A 25,049-nucleotide genomic window follows, 5' to 3' on the forward strand; every position below is an offset into this window, starting at 1 on the left:
CGTTATTCTTATATTGCGTCTAAAACACAGCACAGTAACAGCTACAGGAAGAAAATTGACTCTATCCCAGCCAAAACCAAGATAAATTACATGGATTTAGGACTGTCTGAAATGTTCACCATTTTCAAGGCAAGCTCTCAAGTCACCTCCATTTGCTCTGCTTTGGCTCACGCTGCCCCTTCTGGAAGAAATTCACACAAAAGGCACATTCTGCACATTTCTCTACCTGCTACTGACCACTCCAGCCACAGTGCAAGACAAAAACTAGCCCGAAGTGACCCTCCCAGAACATGCAGAGGAGGAACGCAGCTCACTCAGCACCAGGTGCACGGCTGCGCGGATCAGCTCCTACGGTGCCGTGACGGTGGTGGCAGCTCCTGCCCTTCCCCTTGCCAGGGCAGCACTCCTCACCTCAGCAGAGCACTCAGAGCCACACTCAGCTTGGGAGCTCCTCACCCTTCCTTCTGCTGAACACCCAACAGTGATGTTCTCCTCATCATTAGATCTTGAAAGGCTTTGAAGTCAGAGACTGTTTTATTGTCTTTGATGCTAGCACCTCACAAGCTTTGGGCCAGCATTCCTTTTGAAACATCCAACGCCAAACTGAACTGTGGTACATTTGAGATCAGATGTTGGATGGAAAGAAAACTACTTCCTACATCAGCATGGCTGCTGCACAGGGCTATGTTCTGGCAAAATGCAACCCCTTAGAGATGCAATCAAGTATTATCTTAGTATCTCCTTTACTGATGCAGAATACTGAAGCATCTTCTACAGCGCAATTCCAAATTTTAGGTGTTTGTCTTGTTTTTATTCAAGTAGCAAAATATAATTCACTTTAAAGACCCTCTTAGAAGAGTTGATACTTGCAAAGAGATCCATCTGAAATGCTTTACCGCAGAAACACATTTTGTTTTCAACTTGTAAAACAGGAATTGGAATTTTGAGGGACTCTGGTTATTGGTTTATCTGGTAATTTGGTTTGTTGCTATTTTTGACTTCCACATAATTCTATCAGGGTGTATTTTATTTTCAGAATCCTTATTTCCTAAGTATAACTTTAATAGCACTACTACAACACAGGAAATGTTTTCAAATGAATGATTTACATATTCTCAGTGATTCTGCCTTTCTAATCTCAAACAGCTCCTTAATCTTAGGACAAGTGATTCTTACTGAATTTACAAAGCAGTACAAGTTTTAAGCCCCTCAGTGGCCAACAGCTCACAAAGAGGCTTCTCTTTTAGATTTTTCCGTATCATCATTTTCAAAATATTCAGCTTTCAAAGGAAACACAAAACAGTCAAAGTGTGTGAAATATGAAAGTAAATTGCCATTTTCTTCAAATAACAACAAAAGCATTAATTTCAATCTTTTGTTAGTTACTAGCAACTGTACGCCGTAATCTGTACATTTTTCTGCCACTTAATTATAGCCCTCCTGACTAATAAAAGGAAGGAAAATGTAGTTTAAGGCCATTTGTAATGCTATTTATCAAGTGATGTAAAACCACAATAACAAAGTAAGCCAATAAAGCACAAAGGCTTTGCCCCATACCCTTGTTTCTTGCACTTAAGATTTCTTCATACAGAGGATTTGTGTGGTTATATTATCTTTGTTGCAACGTAGACTTATTTTTCAAAAAATTTTATGCTTGAATTTCTACAAATTAACTTCTTCTAATGTAGCAATCCACTACATAATTTGTGTACAAACAGCCCATTACCAACACAGATTTCAAAGCCCAAGCGAAGCTCAGAAAGGAAGAGCTGAAGTTTAATGTCCATGTGAGCAAGTTACGACTGAACCAGAAATTACATTTTCCCTTGGATCACCTGCATCCACCTGCCTTGATGAGATCATTCTACTCCCAGATGTTTCATTTAAGACCATAAATCTCACAGCATGTCTGAAAGAGTTTCACTTCTATTGAAGGAACCCATGATGTCCATTTAGGCACCTCCACCTCAGGTATTCAGTAATGCTAAATCAGAGGACAGTTACCACTGCCAACAAAAATTCAAAACCCCAAATTTTTTAACAATCTATTACATCCCAAGGACTTCCACACATCAGATGGGGTAATGCCAGGAGCTTAACCAACAGGAGAAACCATCCTTGCATAGTGCTTGGCTCTTAGATGATTTATTTATATCTGTGGAGACTCTGGCACCTAAATTCAGATATTAATTAATTCTACACAAAGTAACTACTTACTGCTTTCTAGCCATGAGCCACAGAATTATATCAGAATGATGATAAACATAGGCATCACAGCACACAACTGCACAAAGCAAGGCTGTCATTTGAGAGACAAAGTTACAGCTAAAACAAAGCTTCAGGTGGGGCAAGGCAAGCTCAGAGAAATGGAGGACAGTGAGTCTTCCTGTCCAGGCCCCACAGAGTTGGTCCAAGGCCCTAGCAATGACAGTACTGTGTTTATGTGGATAAAGGCTGCCCTGGTAGCAAGGTCAGCCTCCAGGGAGGGCATAATGTTGTCCTGAAACTCCTTAAGCATGAGGTACAATAAAAGTGAAGTCTTTAAAATCCAAAAAAGCGTGCTAGAAAATACCAGCTCTGCTTGGAGCCCCCATCCACCGCACGATGGTTGCTGCTGGACTGGAAGCACTTTGTGTGTTGGGCAACCTGGGCTTTGGGAGAATGGCTGGAATTTAGGTGACTCAAAGCTTCATTCACGTGGCTGCTCAGCTTAGCAGGACAAGGGAGGCTCCAACCACACTCAGACATTGAGGAAATTTAAAAGAAATATATGTTAATAAGCTTTTAGCTTCTTCATGATGAGTCAGTTGGTAGAGTATCTTTTCTTTATTACTTTCTTACATACAGGTGTCTAAACTCTGATTATGTTCTCTTCCAAGTATCAAAACCTGCTCTCTAAATTTAGTGTCAAGGTACAAATTAGGAAGCTGATTTCCCTCAGCTCATCATATAGAGGAGACAGACAGACTCCTCCAGAGGGTAATTTTGATCGTAAGAGCTCCAACTTAATTACCATTCCAATATAGCTAAAAAGAAAATACAGAAAACTTTTGCTTTGCAATCTTTTTATTAAGACAATACATAGAAAAGTGATCACAAAAGAGGATAAAAATATCTTTTTGAAGAAAACCAAAAAAGGTTAAGTCAGACAAAAATTACCAAATAATTGTGAAGACAGTTTCATTTCCCATCCTTAAACACACCCTATAAAACAGCTTCCTAAGGCAGTAAGAATAAATACTGGATGCAATTACAACTTTAATATTAATCTTTTTTTTTTTTTTTTTTAGCCTACTCAGAGCACTAAATGCTTCTGTCTTCCATTTTTTTTTTTTTTTTTTTAGCCTACTCAGAGCACTAAATGCTTCTGTCTTCCAGGTGGTGAAGTGCATATTCCTCAATACAGGGAAAAATTCCAGCTAGAGAAGGGAAAGAATGAAAGAAAGAAAAAAATAACACAAATAACACAGCTGCTTAGTCTTCAGTGAAGTATGCTTCCAGTCCTTCCAGTTCTGTATCAGCTTTTGCATTTGAAGAGGTGGGAGTAGAACTTGAATTTATACTTTCCTGACTATTATTTTTTTGTTGAACATTTCCCAAGTTACTGGATTCCTTCTTCACTTCTCTACCACCATTTAACAGCTTCTGACTCTCTGTGAAGTACTGATTAGGATGATTCAAAGAAAACCCAATGTCATCAACCTGCACATAGAAGGAAAGGAACACCAAGTTATCACACTTATATCTAAAAATCATCTTTTTCATATTCAAGAACAGATTAATTAACAATTAAGTTCCAATTTTGTTGGAATGAGACAGTGTTATTTCCCTGTCATAACATAATAAAGAAAAATACTACCCATCTATAAAAAAACATCTAAAAACACAAAAGTAAAAAAAAATCTCTTTAGAGATGTAGGACTACTGAACCTACACCTTAAAACTAGAATAAGGTGCAGCACGTTTGTATTACTACTTTTTACTTAGCAGGTGCGTTCTTTCAGCTCTGGAATTATTGGATAAATGAACATTCAGTCAATACTTATCAAATATTTCAAATCAACAAAGCTTTCAGCTTTAAAAGGAAGCTATTCTGATGTATAGACAGACCAGAGTTATAACTTTTGTATTTCTTTTGGGAGGCTCAGAAGTTGGAAATGCTTACTTCAGAAAGTGCTTCCACCTCCTATTCAAGGCAATCTGCACCTTTCATCTGCCTGTCAGTTCATGTGACTTCTAGGAACATTTTTTAAAATACTGCTTTTAAAATACATTGGAAGACTTGCTAAATATGGGGTACAACACACCATGGAAGACTAAGAGTCATATACCTGTAAATTTCTGCTCCCACTACATTCCTTTTTTCCCTGAAAGGAGGGGCCAATTCAGACATAAGTAACTTTGCACACACATAGATTCTCCTGAGGACATCCTGGGGCTAATTTAATATGCCAAACCCCATCAATTTAAATTTCAGCCACTTGTGAATAATCATAAAGCAGAGGATCAGTGTGTGCTCTAAATAGAACCCTGATTAAATGCATTACCACTGCCTAGCTTAGCTCCATTAGAAAATGGTGACATGGATAACAAAATCTAATTCAGACTGTAGTGAGTGACCTTGCTTGAAAAATCTTAAAAGTAAATAACAGTCCTAGCACTCTAATTTAGTACTCAAAGGCATAATGAAAAAAAAAAAAAAAAAACCCAAAAAATTTAACCCAAAGTCATCACTGAATTTGATTTTAGTCTTATCTGGATGATTTTCATCCAGACAGCTTTCATCCATGCTCCTATTTTCATTACACCAGAAATAAATTACTTCTTTACAGGAAAGAGGCTTAAAAAGAAGTGATACAGTGAAAAACTGGCTTTCCTTTTAGAAGCTCTTAATGAGCTCTGGTTCTTTTAACCTTAAAATCTTAGTTCTCTTCAGACCAATTTAAGAGTCACTTTGTAACTCTTAATTTTATTCTAAACTCTTCTCTCCCTAACAGTCTGGAATAAGCTGTGGAAGCAGCTCATTGTATGAATGCAGCCTAAAACTCTGTTTTCAGAGGTGATTGATGGTATTTGTGACTTCCAATTTCAGGGTTTTTAGAAGGTATTTACAGGTTGTTAGTTAAAATTGTATGATTCCATGTACCATTTTTTCCTTTTCAAACTTGAATGCTCCTTAAATAAAACTCTATCAGATGAAGCTTAAATAACTCTTAATTAAAAGAATTTCACCCATTCAAACCATCAACTTTTTGTGAGAGCCTTAAAAGAGAAAGGGCAAGATTTTTTCACTATCTTAATTTGTGATACAGTGATATAGAAAGAATTCTGTTCTCTGTAATTTTCAACAGGGTTGAATAATCATTTCTCTGAATAAAGATATTCTGCTCTGGCTGGATTCACAAGAAATTTGAACACAAAAATGGAAGTATTTTTTTACATTAGACTGCTCACGCAACTTTACACAAGTTTTACAATGTTTTTAAGTAATACAGACCAAAGCACATTAATTTTAAAAGCCTCATCATTAACTTAGCTGTAAGTTAGCTGAAACTTACAGCAGGAAATAGAGGAAGTAGATTTCTCTAGCAGTTTTGCCAATTCACACAATTTTTTTAAAATCCTGAAATAATAATTTTGAAGCCATAACATCTTTGGGTTTTAACCAAGAACTTTAAAATGACAGCTGATAATGCTGCAGTTGATATTACAGAAAAATCATGTGGAGCAATCATGGTGCTACAGCTTTCCTTTTGCACACTTATTGAAGAGTTAACAAATTGCATAGGTGTATCTTAGCTCCTGCCTGAAGACAATGCACTGGACCACACAAATTATGTCTGCCTTTGGTCTGTGGCTGTGAAAAAGTGAAACCAAAGCTTAGGAGAGGAGCACTGAAGTTAATAAACCCAGGTTACACAGAATACACAGAGCATCAGCTTTTTTTCTTAGCCCATGCTATTTGAACCTGGAGCACTGAAGTGCAAGGACACAACCCCTGTCACCCACCCCCCAAAAAATGTTTCTAATCATTCTCACTCTAGTCCAGCTGCATGTATTAGCACAGTCTTGGTGCTAAGCACTACACTACTGAAGCTGACCCTGTGAACTTAGAGAAATAAAATCTTTGACAAGTCTCTGTTACAAAGTCATTCACAGACAACCTTTCTCACATACACCATAACTTTTAAGAATTGAGGCAACACCAACAGCTCTTCCCAACACTTATCAAAAACTTTCTTGGCAAAATTTTTACATAATTTTAGTTACAATTCTCCATGTGAGCAAATCCATTACTTCTACGAAAATTTACTTAAGATTGTTCCCCCGCTCAAAGAAACAATCAAAGTTACTGATTCTTCTGAAATTTCCTTCACTGAAAGGTGATATACAGGAAAGCAATAGTTTGACTGAAAGTCAAGGTAACCAGCTCCAGAGACACATAGAAAAAAATTAAAAATTAATAAAACATATAGCTGTAGAATAGAAAAAGCAGTCCAAGCAGGCTGGTAACAAGTTGAGCAGCTAAATGCTGTAAAAAAAATAGCCATCATAAGCATGTGCCATTCAAACTACAGTGTCTGTGTATTCCGTTTTCTCTCACTGAAACAGTATAAATAGCAAAGCAGAAAGACTGTGAATGTAAGCAGCAAATACAGATATTTATATTACCACAAAATTGATAAAAAACAATGCTTTTCTGGAATTTCCTATAGAAGAATGGAAGGACAGCTTTCCTAAAATGCACAGTACTGATTTGTTTTTTGATGAATATTGACCTCAGGGTCTACAGTCATCTTGAGAAAATATTATTTCTACTGACATGAGCTTACACAGAGCAAGTGTTACCTAAATTTTAAATTGCATGTTATTTTGAATTTCCTTCCAGACTGTTAGACTTGTTTTCACATTTTCTAAGATCATAAAACAAAGTGTTCCTCTCAAAATACAGCTACCAGAAGAACACTAGACACAGGCTCAGGGTACACCTTTGCTATACATTCATACATATGACTGCTGGAAATATGTGAAGACAAACAGCTCCTCGTAAATCAGTTGTGAAAACTGAAAGAACAGGAAAGTCAGTGGTAAATGCCTCTGGGTGGGCCATCTAATGCTCATCCATATTTGTGAAGAGAGCTAAGCTGTAAGAAGAGCTGTGCTTCACTGGGGTTGTTTTTGATGACAAGGAATCTTGAACCGGTGCTAAAGCTGCTTCTTTGAATCATGAAATCACACAGGAGATGGGAGTGTGATCATTTTTTGATTTAAAAGTTTTTGGAGAAAGTTTTAAAATAACTTTGTTTACAATTAAGCAAATGGGAAAGCTCTGCGAATGCTCATCTTGGTTTAAAAAAATAATCACATGACTACAAATGTGAAAAAATACCAAATAAAAATTAACAAAAGGAACCATGCAGATGCTGGGAGATTAAATTAAGAGGTTTTAGATACTATATTTTTTAAGATGTATCTAAACACATCAAACTTGCTCAATGTATTAAAGCCTAGAGATTGGATTAAAAGCAGGATACAGAAAAATGTAACTGACTTGAAATATATAAGATTCAACAATATTGACCTTTTCAGGAAGACAATGTAATATTTTACTACATCTAGTAATGTTGAGGGTATTCATAACATCAACATATAAATGCAGAAAATTACAAAAGAATATTTGAAATTACTGAAAAGAAAACTAGCAAGGCAAAACAGCTAATGATGGATGTCCAAACTGAAAATAGTCTCTGGGATTCATTCACGATTTCCAAGGCTTTCCTCAAGGCAAAGTGGGTGATAAGAGCTGAACAAAGAATAGTAGCTACTCACATCATGTGTCAACTCGAAGTACTTCTGACAGGCCAGTTGGTAATGCATGCCCTTCACCAGCTCCAGGACCTATGTGGGGGCAGAGAAATGTGACAGATTCACAAGTAACTTATTGATACTTTCAACAAGGTACTCCATGACAGCCTTGCACAACAGCTCATGGACATTTGCAGCACATGACACCTTGTGAATCCTATTAATAAATGACAATTTAAAATGCCCTGGCTAGGTTAAAAAGAAGATAAAACCACAAGAAGGTATACCTGACCCTTAAAATGTAATTTCAATATTCTTAACTTCAAGAATAAGTTGAATCTATATTTTGGTAATATAGTTGTGACAGTTATTGTCAAACTATCATATTGCAACATCTCTTCCATAATTGCTGACATAAATCTAGCAATTCAAGTGGTTGAAGCATGAAGCAATCAAGGACACGATTTGTATTTTTATTTTCCATATTACCAGTTCATGCAGATGCACAGTAAAATACTACTGTGTTCCCATAAAGAAAATTTAATGCAAATCTTTTAGATAAGTATCTGTGAGAGGGGAATGCTTTTACCTCAATCAGATTTGTTCTTTTTGAAATGAAGCTATTTCTAGTGAAGCTCAGCAGAATATGTGAGTGAATAGGTTGTTTTGAACATGTATTAGGAAAATCATGCCATCTTTTGTAAATACAATTTGCTTTCCAATTCTACTTCAGGTAATCTCTTCTGTGCTGCACAAAGTCCCATTCTTATCACCAGAATGCAATGCTGGTTGAAATATTTTAAAGTTTCATTACCTCCTCCCTCCTTTATATAATCAAAATGTATGCTCTCTCTGCTTATCAAACAGAGAAAATTGCTGGAATTAAGAGATAGCCTCAGTGGAAGGAAAAATAGTTTTCAAGAAATGTTAATTTCAAGTCATTTCCCAAGGTTGACCTTTGTGTCAAACACAGCAATATACAGCTTAAATCCCTGCTGTACTCATTATCGGATGCTGCCTCGTATTTATTGACAGATATATAAATAAATTACATTTGCTGAATGGATAAAAACAGCAACACACTGCCAGGAAAGTACTTAGCCCCATTATTTCTCTGTAATAGCCCAACTGATTACATTTCTATCCCTCTTGCCACCTCCTGTTAAACCTTCTGTAAAACAGAAAGGCCAAGGCCAGCTAGGCAATGAAGTGATATAAAAATACATACATTTCCATTTCTTTTCTCCTCTCTCCTTGAAATTGACTGAAAAAATTAGTAGTTAATGACTGAAAAAATTCATCTGTTCTAAATAATTTCATATTGCCTTACAGTTGCTTGTTTGTTCCTTACAATATAATCTACCATACAAAAGAGCCATATCTATTTTAAAGAAAATGCTAACCATGTTATAAATACTTTATTAAAAAGTATTTCTTGCCTAATACAGAGCAATTATCAGAAGACCTATTTGTCCACTGGTTAGTTAAAAGAAAATATACACGATATTCTGTAGCATTCAGACCTGTCTAACCTGAATGTTCCAGTTGAAATAAGTCAGCTAATTCAACCTAGTTCATAAATACTTAAGGTTTTCTCAAAATTCTTCTTTATTTAATCAAGATTACATGTAAAAAATTATATAAATGATAAGTTTTCTAAATTTAGGTGTAAATACATTTTAAACCTCAGAACCTTAAGTGAGCAAACAAACTCAGGGATGGAAAAATTCTTAGTATAAACCCCAAGAGATTAAAAAAGTTAGGGTATATATATAAGTTTCAACTGGCCACATCATGGGAGACCAGGTTCACCTTCTGCGTATATGAAAGGGAGGGGGAATAAGGGGCATATTTAACATATTTAAAGATTAATAGCTTTAGTACATTAACTTGCTATATCAGGGAAGAAGTTGCTAAGAGGAAACAGAAAAGGTTAAACAAGACAATAGAATGGAGCCCAACTAGAAAGGAGTCCTCTCTGTAAGAGAAACTAACAATCCTCTATTAAAATGAAACAGATTTACCATCCCTAATAAATATTATCTTTTCAACTACATTTGTGTCCATAATGAAAGCAAGCTTGCAGCTGTTTTTCCCCAGTATTTCCCAGAAACAGACCTCCACTCAAAGCTTAATTCACAACAGCATTCTTTTGCCTCTACATATATTAAGCCATTTACACTGCATTGCTTTATTTTGTAAGTAGAGGTACATACTCAAGGACTTCTCCTGTTTGTCATTATGTGCCTTTTTCTTCACTGCCATCTGCAACTTGCTTTTCTGATGTAGCTCTACTGACTGCTAATGAGGCTAAGATGATGTTTGGCAGATGTATGCAGCCACCTGCTTTTTTTACAGATCCTCAGCACTCAAAGTAAAGATGTTGCATAGCAGGATAGTTGGGGTTCTAGAATTATCCACTGTTATTTTCAACTTACTCAAAGTGAGTTTGGGTTTTTTACATTGCAGAATTAACTTATCATGAAAATCTTTTTACTACAGACTCAGTTATGTACAATTAATTTTTAGCTTTTCCTGGAAAATTTCTTTAGCTGCAAGGGAAAATATTTTTATGGACAGCAATAACCTAAAACTTTTTAAACATTAGATCAACAGGGAGCCTATGTTGGGGGTATTTTTCACTGTGGTGGTCTTCTGATGGGGTTTTTTTGCAGGTTTGGCAGTTTTTTGTTCAGTGTTTTGATGGCATGTTTTTTCATCCATAGAAACATATATCTATCTCACAAAGCTAGGCACAGACTGGCTTATTTATTTCCATCTCTCTGAAGCATCTTCAACCCACCAAAACACTAAATCTGTTGAAGAATATTACACAAAGTTCAGTAAGTGACTTTATCAAGACCTTTAATTTAACCCAGTTATAAGGAAAAAAAGAGATATTTAAATTAAGACAAAAATTCTAGTAGAAAGAACAAGCCTTCTTCTGAAGTTATCTGCTGTTCATCGACATGAGTATTTTTCCCTAAAGAAATTTATTACTCATAGACAAGCAGAAATAACTAGTCTAAACTCTGTTTCTTCTGTTTGTAGAACCAGAAATTTTCACTACTTTTTGCTTTTGGTATTGTTATTGACATGATTTGGAAAAAAGGCAATTTCTACAAGAAAACTTTCTGAAAAAAATAATAGATATTTTGAAATAATTCGAAGCCTATAATTTCTAACTCCCTATATGTAAGATGTGCAGACAACACATTACAGTGCATTTAGTACAGCATCACAACAGATGTATTTATCACATAATTATAAAATGGTTTGAGTTGAAAGGGACCTAAAAGATCATCTAATACAAACCCACTTGTCATGGATGGGGACACCTTTCACTAGACCTGATTGCTCAATGTCCCATCCAACCTGGCTTTGAACATTTTCAGGGATAGAACATCTACAAATCCTTTGGACAACATGTCTCAATGACTCACCACCCTCACAGTAAAGACTTTCTTCCTTTTATCTAATCTAAACCTCCCTCTCTTTCAGCTTGAAGTCATTCCCCCTTGTCCTGTCATTATATGCACTTGTTCAATGTCTCATATGTAAAAACATATCTTAATATATACTTTAATCTTTATATTCTTCAAATTAATTAGCAGTTATCAAACCTGATTTCATTAAGATTTTACCTCATCAGCAGTATACCAGAAAGAGACAAATGAAAAATTATATACTATAAATTCAAATGCTATACATATTTACACATTCACACATTAGATGCTCAGCTAATGCATCTTTCTCCAAGCAGGTTCTTTTGTGTTGTTGGGTTTTTTTTTTTAAGCTACTATCACAAATATAGGCTAACCTAAGGAAAATATGAAATTAATACAAGTTAAATAATACAAGTTCTTGGAATAAACATCAGGATTAGCTCTCTGCTTTAAGCACTACGGTAACTAGGCAAGACCTGTAAGTCACCTGCTGCATTATTTTGAGGCAATTACTTCAGCAGATACAATGCTAGACAAGACACAGCCTCAGAAAATCTAGACTAAAATAAGAGATTGGATCCAAATACTTCATAGTGAGCAGATTTACATGTTCAAATGCTTTGATCACTTTTTTCATTACTGACAGTACTACAAAATGAATGCAATGAAAGCAGTCTAATGCTCAGACTGACAACTGAAGTTACATGTGGTGTTGCAGTATTTGCTCTGTACCACCATCACAAGGTCCAGCTTTCACTTTTCACACCCAGTCTTGTGAAAAAGCCCTTTAGGATGGTTTTTTTTACTACCAGACAGCAGCCAAATGCTTTATCTGTACTGGAAAACTCAGAAACTCTTATAAACTTTAAAGGAGAGGGTGCATGCATGTTAAGAGTATGGACAGCCCCAGAAACAAAAGAGAACAACACTAGAAAACTGAGCATCTTGGGTAAAAAGACCACAACTCCATTGTGGCTCACACAATATCCCTGAGGAACAAGCTTCCACAACAAGGAAGGGCCTTGTTTATGGGTTTGGAGGGAAGATGTGAGTTCTCTAAAACAAAGGATGAAAATCCCAGTGGGGGACCAATTCATCAGTGCATAGCTAAATTCAAAACCGATGTTTGAAAAATTATGCATCATTCCCAGAAGTCTGGAACAGAGCAAATAACAAGCATAAGAGGTCCTGAGCTCCAGAAAAAACATACCATTTATTGAAATACATAGCTAAAAGCTCAAGCTCCAAACCATTCATTAAAAATAGGTGTCTAACAGTTTATAAGGGAGCTCTCACTGGACCTGGAGTTAAAAGGAAGTCTAAGAGTCAAAGGGTATGTTATGAATGAATGCCAGTCTTGAGACCAAGCTACTGGAAATGTAGCTACATGAGCCCATTGAATGATTGGTAAACCATCCACCCCACATATTTATTCACAGAGCTAAAGGAAAACAAACATTTCTGATACTTAGCAACTGTCATCAACATCAGAGGAGACTCCTAAAAGCCACTGTCTGTACTGAAGGATCCTGAACTGTTATTAGTCACACAAACATTACTGGGCCATGAAAATGGAGCAAAAAGGAAGGGTAGCAATAATGACAACTTGGAGACAGATGGGAACTTTTATTTTATTTTTTTATTTTTCTTCCTCTTCTCTTACTGGCTATCTGAAAGACTGTCTGATTTAAGAGATTAATTTCTGAGAATCCAGGCACAGCCAACCTTTTATTTCACATTATTTTATTTTATTTTAATTAGAGGTTTCACATGGACAATATATGATTTTGTGGGTTTTTCTCTTTAATACTAGCATTGGAGACTGAAGAGCCCTTTTCCCTAATTGCACTTAAACACCACTAAAGTCACAGACAGGACAACATCCATTTCTGGACAAAAAAGATGCTGATGAAGACAATTTTTCTTAGTCACTTTTGATAAGAAAATGTAAGACTTCTATTCTAGTGAATACAAATTCTACTTTACAAACAACAAAACAAAAAGACCAAAAAAACCCTAAACACATACACACACACAAAAATAAAATCATAATTCACATTAAATAAGGAACTACATTAAATATGAAGATACTGTCTTACTGTGCAAATTCACTGAAGAAATAACCTGTACTAAATCCTACCCACACATACAGCAAGCCATCTAAGCCAGTAAATCCTCACCAATCTTTCCAATGATTAGCAGGATAAAAATTCCAGACCAGCATCAATTCATGCTGTATGTATAAGGAAAAATAGCCAAAGGAAAGTATCTCTAGGGCCTGTCAGATATATAGATGCTTCTTAATATGAACCAGAAGAGAACAGGGGGGAAAAAATAAAAAAGAAAAAACATTCCTAGGAAAAAGTACAAGTATTTCAGGAATTTGTGAAGAATTACTATAGTGAACAATGAACTCTCTAAAACAATTATCTTTTAATTTGTATCTTAATTAATCCTTCCAAGGGAGACTGCTTTGAATGGAACTTTTCCGTTCTTTTCCAGCCAGTACAACAGTTTGTTAATGCATGACAAGCAATGGTGACATTCCATATGAACTGAAGACTACAGCTGAAAGCAGCTTTTTCCTATGGACCTACACAGAACTGTTTGGCCTCAGCTTAAATCTCACCAGTACATTTCTTCCAATGAAAATGATGAAAACCTCTCATTGCCTTAAGCTCTTGCTAGAGCAAGCAGTGGAACTCCAAGTTCTTCAGGACACATCTCCAAGTTCCAATTCCTACATTGTTTTTGCTATGTAAGATAGATTTTCAATTTAAGCTTACAGTTTTTAAAAGCTGATAAAAAATTCTGCTTAATTTCATTAGGTGTTTTATGTGCTTTTGTTGTTCAGAGGAAGTTAGCACAACAGATAATGAGGAATATGTTTGGGTTTTAGAAATTTATTACAGCAAAGAATTACATTTGCGTACTGACTACATAGCAGTCATCCGCAAATTTAAACGTCTTTTAATCACAGTGCAGTAAAACAAAGTATAAAAAAATTCTGGATTGTATCCACTATTGTAATAAACCTACTCATAATATTAAACAATAAATAATCATCACATCAGTGGGAACACTGCAGCCAGAAAGCCAAAATTCTGGTCTAAACCTTTTATAAGAAGAGATATTTCACAATACATACTGACAAATTGCATATGGCATTCCTACACAAACAGAAAGTAAAACTGAAAAGCAATGCCTTGTTAATGAAAGTGTCAAGGAAAATATGCCTTACCTGACTTATTCCACTGGGAGGGATCTTGCATGACTGCAGCTTTTGCTTCAGTAGCTCAGGATCACTGTGGCGGAATGGGCACCCTGACAGTAAAAAATAAGCAAGCTCACAAACAAGGCTGTTTACTCAGGAGTTAGTGCAGTATGGCACTCATGAGACCAGCTAAGCTGTTCCTAATTGTCTAACAGCTTATTAATAGGAAAGTTAATTACCCATGTGTACAATTGCCTTTTTTTTTTTTTTTCTCTTTAAATAATTACTCTACTGCAGAGTTATCAGTGCACCACAGGCTCAAGAGTCACATAAAACATCACACCATAAACAGGCCACAGTTCCTATTCACTGACAGGAAAAGAGTTTAAGTTAGTTCCTTTTTAATAACGACACTGTTGGTATATTTAATAGCTGTGGAAAAAACCAAGAAAATAAAAGGAATGAGAGACAATTGGTCTTTAAAAGCATAGTCCATTGTAAAAATATAACTTTATAAGTACCTTAGAAAATTCCACCACCTAAGTAGATTTTTTTTTGTCCTAGAGTGAGTTCTGAGACACAATTGAATTAATGACTTAGTATTAGCATAACAACAGTGAAGCAAGTGCGTATTTTTCATGTTTAGTCATACAGCTGTGGGAGCTTTTAAAATACCTAAGCAAACTTCAGACTTCCTGTACAACTGAATTCATAACTCAGAACACCTTGAATTGGTCATTTCTTAAAGCATCTGCACATTTAAAGTCTCCTTGAACTGCATATCACAACGTACATAAAACCTGCAGTTACCAAGTCTGATCTAAAGATAACAGTTCAAGACCACTACTTGTCTGGAGATTAAATACACAATTTAAAGAGACTACAGGAATAACTTCTCTGGCCAAGGGATTCTGCTGTTTGTAAATGCTTGGGATTTTTTCCCCTTAAGGAACTCACCATGATAATCCCCTTGACTTGGTGGATTGGACATGATAATCTTCATGCAGCTGTATGGGGTATAATCAGTCCTCTTTCCTTCTTTCCCATAGTTGTGACGAATGCTGTAAGCATATCCTTTGTCAAACTGAAAAAAAACCAGAAGAATAAATTCTTACATACTGGGTCAGTAATTCTACCTTCTCTGCAAAAAGAAATACGGAATAACAAAAAAAATTTTCCAAACATACTCAAACTGAGGAAAATAAAAACCCAGTTGCTCACTGCTAGCTTTGGGTTTTATATTACACAAACTTGCATTTGTACATATACATGCTTTACAGACACAAGAGAAGTATGTAACTGCACTGGTTTAAGGTCTCTTCAGTTAATTCTGTAATGGCTTTGAAGATGACATAAAGATCAAAATTTTGGACCCCACAATATCAGTAAATGGAGAAATGTGGTAATTTAAAATCTTTCACAAGTGTCCATAAATTGATTGCCTGATCAGTTTAAAAAAACCCGGACATACAGATTTCTTTACTCTGGTTCATGTTCTTGTCCTCCCAAAGTATAATGCTACACCTATTCGTTTCTTCAGCACTGAAGTTTAATTCTTCAGATTCTAAAATGAAGTATACTTTGCTTGAATAGAAAATATTTTCTCTTTTGTCTACCAACAGACTGCCAACTCCTCCAATAAAATTAAATCTTCCAAAGTATATAGATGTAATCAAACATTTGTCTTTACAGCCGAGCAAAAAGCTGTCAATATATCATTTTAGGTAAGACCTGTGGAAACCATTCAATTAGATGAGTTCATGTCATGTTTTATGTGGTAATAGGTGACATAAAATCTGTAGAGAAATCAGATTACTTAATATACAGATTCCATTAAATTGCATTAGATACTATAAGACATAAAAGAACATTTGTTCAAATAACATACTTCAAGTTCTAAAAAACCACAAATATGATAAAATAATGAAGCATCATATTTAGAATTATACCTCTTCTCTCTCTCTTTGGCTCAAAAAAGAACTATGAAAATACATAAGAGGAACAACTGCTCTTGCTCAATTCAAAATTACAGCATTAATCTCAAATTCTACATCTAAATATACACAGTTTCCAGAAGAATGTAAGTTTTCTTCTCAAAAACCATTTTAAATTAATTTTTTACTCTGGTACTTTACTAATAGAATGTAATATACTGAGAAAAATCATTCTAACATATCACTGCTAACACTACTACTGCAAGGATATTCTCATTTCTACTGATGTTTGGCCTGTGTATGTCCAAATAGTACATCAGAATATTCATATACTTATGAAATCTCTTGACTGGCCTAAATACAATAAAAACAAAATAGAAACATAAACGTATTTTTTTTCATATAAAACACTTCAATGATTTTGAAAATATAGTTACTTGAAACTCTATAACATAATATGATATATATGATAAATATACATGATAAATGTGTACAAAAATATACACAAACTTTGAGAATAAAATCCTAAATTGCACCTGACTCTAGCAGTAAAAAAGAAACTTCTCCATCAATATGCTGCTCATAATCAAGTCAATACAAGAAGACTAAAATTCAGCACTCATCATTAATAAGGCTTGAAGACATCCAAAGCTCAGAACAAACATTGACTAATTAATACATAAGGTACATTTGACAAAGTGACTTTACAGGTCTTTTTAAAAAGCGGGAAGAAAAGGGAAGAAAAGGGAAGAAAAGGGAAGAAAAGGGAAGAAAAGGGAAGAAAAGGGAAGAAAAGGGAAGAAAAGGGAAGAAAAGGGAAGAAAACGGCATTTTGTTTTCCAGCGTAGACGAATGCAGGATGAAGCAGGTGGGAACAGTCCTTCCTATCTAGTCAACTTTTTTGCTCAGGAGATAAAAGAACTGGTTGGTTGAATAGCAAATGAACACTGCTTTTTCTAGCAATAGAGTCGGGCTTACCAACTCATCGTTAGAAAGAATTCTCTAGGGGTGTGCTCACACTCGGAAGGGCCAGGGAACAGCTCCCCATCCCTTCACAGGGCACCAGCAGCTGCTGGCCAAGCCCTGCTGCTGCTCCTGTTGGAGCTGCAAATGGTCTGGTTACTCCTGAAAACCACCAAGGATCAAATACAAAGATGTCTGCATTTTAATTTCCAATCTCTGCATGAACCTATTAAACTGAAGATGGAATCTGTGATCCTGTAAGCCACCTATTCTTTTACCCAGAAGTTCTGGAATCTTTCCTCCTTTTCAAAAGATGAATTAAAGCACATTTCATCTTCTTAACAAAGGATATTTCAGCAATCAATTAAGTTAGACTAAATTTTTTTCAAGGGTAAAGCAAATTGTGAATGCTTCAGGATGTACTGCTTAGTTTCCTAGAAAATTAACACTCCTCTTTAACAGTTCTGTGTACTAAAATCTTGAGCTGTATTTTTCACATCATTTGCCTTAATGTCCACAGAAATTACTTTCAGTACCTAACTCATTACTTTATGCTGAGAAGCAGCTCTTGCAGCAAATAGAAACAACAGGTACACAATAACACAACACGGCCTTGGGACAGGTTGGATGTTTTCTTGTTGCTTTCCTGTAATCCTGTTTGGTTCTTTTTCTTTTTTTTGCAGTGGCAGATGGCAGAGAATAACACAGCTATATGGCACAAGTTGGCACATGTACACTTACATGCATCACTGAGAGCTCTCTCATCCTTGTGATTCAGCTTTTCTTATCATTGATCAAGGAAACAGGATTTTAGCAATCCAACCTAGCAATAGGGTCAGTATCTGACAGGCTGTGTGGCCATCCTCAACAGGAGGAAAACATGAACTAGGGCATTTCATTACAGAAAACACACCTGCAGAACAGGTTTCTTTGTACACTGGGGAATGAACTCCATGGTCAGCTTCATTCTTTCCTAATAACATTACTCTAGGATGTGCTTAAAGTTGAAGAAAAAAAAAATCCCACAAGAAGCAACTTGTTTTGCTAGAAGAAGCACTGAAGTAAACTTAGACGTGTTTGAAATCTGCAGAAACAAGAAGGCAGAGAGACCTGTTCCTTCCTATTTATTCTAATGCTCCAAATTGAAGTGGTTCAATTAAAGTTCCTTGAACAAAATAAATTATAGACATCACATATGTATGTAGCTGTTTGCAAGGTCATTCTAATTGCTTATAAATTGCTTGGCTTTAAACTATTTTAGAGAAACAGCTTGAAAATGCACAAAACTACAATTACCATCTATATTAACATCAATCTATTAAAAGACCATTATGGCAACAACCTGTAAAACGTCAGACTCAAATTAAGTGATTTTGAAAAATCACCAAAAAATTTTTGGTGATTTTTCTAAGAACTTTGAGGGTCTTACTGAACCGAGATATGAACTTGCTCAATAGTAATGATGCTGCAGGAGCAAGTACATTTCCCTTGTACTCTGTGTGAGTTTCCATTGAGATGAAACAAAACAAAAACAAAAAGAAAAAATGATTCATAGAAAAGCTGGGTATGTTCTACACATCCCACCACAGTTGTGCTGAATATCAACAGAAACTGCTTAAGTTACTATGAAACAGTAATAGTGAAGCAACATCATTACACTCTTGAGATGACCTACTGCTGGTCACACATGACAGCAAGGATCCTCTGCAACTTTTTAACTGTATGGCTCACATCAGGACTATCTCACTGTGCCTCTGTTTAGCTCTCTGAGCTTTCTAAAATCTGCAACACATTTATAATTTATGTGTGAGGTGAATGGGCCATGGGTTTGGCAAGGGAGAAAGAGATCAAGAAATATGTCTCATTTAAGCAATGACTGACGCTGAGGCCAAGAAACTAAGGAAAAGGCAGCCCTACCAAAAGTTGCCACTTGGATCTTGGAATGTTCAAGTCTAGGCATTAGAAGCAGTGTGAATTTTTGTTTAAAAAAAAAAAAATGCAAGTCAACTCTCCAAACTTTAACTTGATCACTAAAGACAAAGGTTTTTAGGGCCTTCATGGCTGTAGGATGCACATGATGCCATCAGCAGAGCACTTCAGACCAGACAAATGGGTAGTTTTGAGGTTTTATGCACCAGTGCATGTTGTAATGAACTGACATGTCCATTGTATGATAGTGAATGTGCTAACAGTGATATTGGGTACCCTGGTGACACTGAGGCTTTCTTAGACAACTTCTCCCTATAAGAAACAAAACTCTTAGTACTGATAAAGGGGACAAAATCAATAGTCCAAAGCCAGAAATAAGGAGGCTTGGGAGAAAGTTTACTTAGTACAGATAAGTGTCCTGCAGCAAGGAACTTACCTTTTATGTGGTACATTCATATGAGTATCAGGGTAATGCAGATTAATTTGTCTAATAAATTTTAGTTAAGACATATGTACTGTACTAGATAGCCTTCATCAGAAGATATAAAAGTTATAAATTATAGTATAAATAAAATGGGATAGATATAGATACAGACATCTAGAAGCTATAAATTTGCAACTGGCATAGCCTAATATCGGATTACCATATTCCAGATAGAAATTTCAGGTAAAGCTTTTTTCAACAAGTTCTGATCACAGAAACACATACAAGATCTTTAGATATGGAATGAGGATGCACCTCAAAAGGACCATTTGCTAGGTGTATGTTCTCCTTTGAAGGAAAGTTTTCAACAGACAAAGCAGGAGATCATGGCTCATGTTTGCCCCATGATTATCAGTTTGATATAACAGAGCACACTTCCAAAAGAGAGCTACAAGAAATGACAATGCTTACCCACTCCAGTCACTGAACAATAGGCATCATGTCATCACTGACAGTTACCTTCCTTATATCACTTGCCATATTTTTATATTAGTATCTGTAAACAGAACTAGGTTCCCCATAAAATTCATCAAATCTGATATTCAGGATGCGTAGTAGGATGGAAAAAAGTTTCTTGAAAGGTCTTGCAAACCCTGTATGCTCAGGTTCGCACTTCCACAAAACTTTCATATTCCAGTTAAAACTACTTTTATATATTCCTGTAAGATTTTATACATCTATTCCTAACAGTACTGGGAAATTTATTTATTTAAAGTCTATCAACTAAACAAAATGGTGCACTAACTTTGTCTAGCTTCTTGGCTGACCACCTGATTAGTTCCAAGTCTGCAAAATTCAAAGAAGTAATGGCTTAACACCTTTTTTTAAACAGTTGTTGGTCAATTTCCTGTCTAAAATTGTTGAGCCTATATAGCTTCAAATTCATAAATTTATCACACACAGTTGTGTATCTGCTGAAATAATTGGTTCTCTTTTTCATCCACTTACTAGGCAGTCACTCAAATCATTACTGTTGACACTGCTTAGTTGGCATATCTTTATCCAAGCAACTTTTCCTCTTTTAAGCTCATTCTTAAAATAACCTCGACTTCAGATTATCTTTTTTGCAGGCACATTTGCATTTAGGAGCACAAATAAATGCTTCTCTATCTGCCAAGAACAAAAATTTGTCCTAAATTACCATCCTGTAGCCCAATTTCTACCTCAAAGGTACAGATCAGAGACATCACCTAAAACCGAGCTGGACAACTACTACATTGTGTATCACTCAGCACAGACCAATTCACAGCGGTATAAAAAAACCTTTTCCCCTCCACTTCCAGGATTATCAAACTACACGATGCAAGAACCACTTAGCTCTGGAAATGGTTTCATGTGCTGTAAGAAAATCAGAATTTTTTTTTGTATCAGTCAAACACATTGTATACTACCCATATGAGCATAAAGTGTGTGGCTGATGAACTAGCAAAAATCTGATACAGTAGGCTTTTATTTTCAGCAGTCTAAGCTTGCCTTAGTATAATTTAGCTAAATACACAATTTATGTACACAATTTCTTCACACATTTACATGCACCAAGACTTCGAACCAGGAAAAGTAAAATACAAACCACAGGAGTCTGTCTTCTGCCTAAAAATATTGCATCAAATTATCAGCACAACACATCTTAAAGCGTCTCTCTAACACCTTCATTTTTCTTAGGCACATGATTGGTCACCTGCAAAAGATTTTATTAGCTACTTCAAAACATTGCTATATTTCTTTTTGTATCTAAATTATTCCGATGGTTTCAGTTGGGATAAAATTAATTTTCTCTCCAGTAGATGGTACCATGCTGTATTTTGGATTTCATATGAGAACGATGTTGTTTACACATTGATGTTTTGGTTGTTTATAATTAGCACTGACTCTGAGTCAAGGACTTCTCAGTTTCCCATGCACTGCCACTGAGGAGCTGCACCAGAAGCTGGGAGGAAGAACTGATGGGACAGCTGGCTAAGGGATATTCCATACCATAGAAATCATGCTTGGTACATAAACTGCTCTAAGTTCTGTGGGTGCTGCTGGTCACTGCTTGGGGACTGGGGGGCATTGGTCAGCACACAGGGAGCAAATTTATTGTGTATCACTTGTTGCTTGTTGGGGTGGGGGGGGTGTCTTGTGATTTGGGGGGGCAGTCCTCTCCCTATTTTTATTTTGATAATTAAGAAAGCTCAACAGAAGAAGAACAGTTACTAACTGCAAATGCAGAAATAAGATTCCACTCCAGACATATACATCCAGGCATTATCATCATTATGACCATTATCATCAATGGTGGTCAATGCAATCAGAGGAGTCTGGGGAGCAATTCCATTTGCCCTCGAGGCTCATTGAATAAATCATTCTCTAGACACTATTGACTATATAGGCTAGATTTCTATTAGTCATAATGGTAGTGTATAATCCAAGTGTAAAGAGAATGTGTATCAAGGAGAAAAGAAATTCAGTACGTCTGTATCAAAACTGAGAGAAATCCATACTTGTATGTATACAACAGCACTGTGTATTACACATTCACAGGGAAGATGGATGAAGACTGGCCAGGGACCCAAAGTCCAAAAACTAATTTCCTACTGCTAGTTCAAGCTCTACCAATTCCCTAAACAAGAATGCTCTCATATGATGTTCTTTAATTTTATTTGAATTTTACCCTAAGCCTCAGATTTTCAAATGTGGCAGCATCACTCAAAGAGATTCAGTGACCGAAAAACTGAAAAACATCCTTTCAACCAAAGTCACAAAGTTATCAAAATTTGATACAACTGTGACAAAACCCCCTGCCATTTACTGAGATATGGTTAAACCTCTTGGACAAGGATCAGTGACAGAACAAAAGGACATTAAGTCCCAATCACATGTTTCAAGATGTCAGTAAATCCTCAGTGTAAGTGCAGATTTAAAAAAAATTATTTATTTTCTAGATAAATTGCTCATTGGAAAAAAAAATCCAATAATTCTTAAAATTATAAGGAGACTGTGTAATGAATAAAATTCCTCAGGTGATAAGTATTCCTTATGTCTACTCTAGAAACATATACACTTAACTTTTTTGAGGCAGTCATAAAAGAATGACAAAACCAAGGCAATGAAACACTAAACATGTTGTACATGGATAGCTGATGTTTAACCCTTTTGAACACAGAGTAAACTAGATATTGGAGCTCTCCTAATAACGTAGTTTGGCTCACAATCACTGGCATTCTCTCTCTAAAAACTCTGCTGTAAAACCAGATTTTTTTATTTATTAACAGTACAATAAAAGACAAAATCACATTTTAATCTAATGACCAAACAGAAGTGCAGGAAAGCAGGTATCAGCCCTTGCTGTCACAATAAAGATAACTGCTTATATAAAAAGAGCATTTTATATTCTATCATATGCAAAGTGCACTATAATCAAGACATATTTCAACTCTAGACTGCAATTATGACAAGAGCCTTTCTGCACTTGACAAAAGAAAGCTTTATTTTCCTATCTTTTTTTTTTTTTCTCACTAAAAGATGACTTGACTGCAGGGAAAATGGGAACAGAAGAATAAAGAAGCTCTACTACCAGACGGCTCTGAACTGTTTCAGAAGAAGTAACACACATCTCATTTTCAGCGCCTGATGTAAACTTCTGAAAACAGGGAAATAACTGTGGTAACAAATTACAAGGAGATAAACTATTCCAATTGTTGTTTTTTTAAAAAAAAGTTTGTTAGAATTCACTAGCATTGCCCCAGTTCTCATGCCCCAAATTCAACTCCATTAAGTAAGTACATGAAATAAAAAACAAAATAAATTGGAATTTTAACAGGAAAACTTGCCATAAAGACCACATGCTTCCACACCTACATGTACAGCAGGTGACCAAAAGAGCAACAGGGAAACAGAAAACAAACAAACAAAACCATCCAAAGCCCCAAAAAAACACAAAGAAACCATATTTGAGGACATTTGTTTTTCTTCTTTCTAAGTGGACTTAAGAAAGGATGCAAGGAGAAGTAAAAGCCTAACACATACCACATTCTATGGAATTCAGTTTCACAGCTAAATAATATTGTACATTTCATACAAAATTAGTTTTCTTCTTTCAAGAAGCAGTAATACCTAAAAAGTTGAAATACTTAAGCCCTATCATCATCATTTCCCATTCCTAAATCAGTATATTAAATTTCTGAAACATAAACTGCGCATAGAACAAATAATGTATGAAGAGCTGTTCCGTTTTTATTCATGAGATTCAACAGATTTCAAAGACATGAAGCAGAATGTCAAATCAATTCTGAAAGCAAAAGTACATTTTTATTTACATCTTGCCTATTGTGATATTTCAGCAGAGTGCACATTTGATACAATACGCTGCTTTTCTGGATGACTGAATATAAACATAGCTATGATCTACTGGCTGAATATAGACTTAATATGATGGCTATACGATGTTACAGCAATTACACGGACATTCTCAAACAAAAGTATTCAGAATTTTGGGGTTTGTTTTTGAAAACAGTTTACACAATTACAGGGTATCTGAATGTTTGATAAAATTAGTTTAAAGTATTATTTCAACTAAGAGTATCAAGATTTTAAAAATTTCTATCAAAACTTTTCTGTTAAAAAGCACAGGAACAAAACTGGAAGATACCTGCTGTGTCATTCAGCTTGCCCTGGAAGGTAATAAAAAGGTATGGATGAAAGGATTTGCATCTCCAAAACAGCTAACCCCCTATCTCAGAACTTGGGGTAAATAGCCAAAGAGCTTAAATGCATTACCAGTGGTGTGTGCAGCAATGTGCAGCAGGTATTCTTCAGCAGATGGTTAGAGAGAGCTGTATGGTTAAGAGGGTATTCAAAAGAGTCTACTAAAAGTTCTATATTTAGTGGCACTCAGATACTTCAATATCCCTAAACTTAAAAATTTATCAGCCACATAGGCAAATACATCTATTACTTTTCTTAAAATGTCATGGAATGATTTCCTTACTGCTGCTGCTGCTGCAAGGGCCAATAAAACAGAAACCTCTTCTGACAAGTACAGTCCTTCTACACTGATAATGAAGTGCAAGGACTGACAAGTAATTCAAGACTACAAAAGGAATCTTAGAAAATTAAAGGTCTTCAACAAGGCTTCAACATTCATTTTTATACATGCAGTTCTAACAAGACACTACATCATGGAATATCTACAGTAATGTGTGTTGCTGAGAATAAAACAAGTCATAAGAGAGAAGATTCTGATCTAAATTAGTTTTTGTACAGGAAAGATAATTATTGCTTTCACTCTCTTC

At 35.6% G+C, this 25,049-nt stretch overlaps 1 protein-coding gene across 1 annotated transcript in view; it reads right to left on the minus strand.

The window, feature by feature from the left end:
• Positions 1-3,323: 3,323 nt before the first annotated feature.
• Positions 3,324-25,049, minus strand: part of PRIM2 (DNA primase subunit 2) — an 89,174-nt gene continuing 67,448 nt past the window's right edge. Inside the window, exons 10-13 of the mRNA XM_015622953.3 lie at positions 15,424-15,550; positions 14,494-14,576; positions 7,831-7,899; positions 3,324-3,702 (exon numbers count right to left, since the gene is read on the minus strand). Coding sequence (XP_015478439.1) covers positions 3,475-3,702; positions 7,831-7,899; positions 14,494-14,576; positions 15,424-15,550 — 507 coding nt within the window. The 3' untranslated portion in view covers positions 3,324-3,474. The remainder of the gene's footprint in view (positions 3,703-7,830; positions 7,900-14,493; positions 14,577-15,423; positions 15,551-25,049) is intronic.

This window comes from Parus major, chromosome 3, assembly GCF_001522545.3.
Source record: "Parus major isolate Abel chromosome 3, Parus_major1.1, whole genome shotgun sequence".
Taxonomy (NCBI): domain Eukaryota; kingdom Metazoa; phylum Chordata; class Aves; order Passeriformes; family Paridae; genus Parus; species Parus major.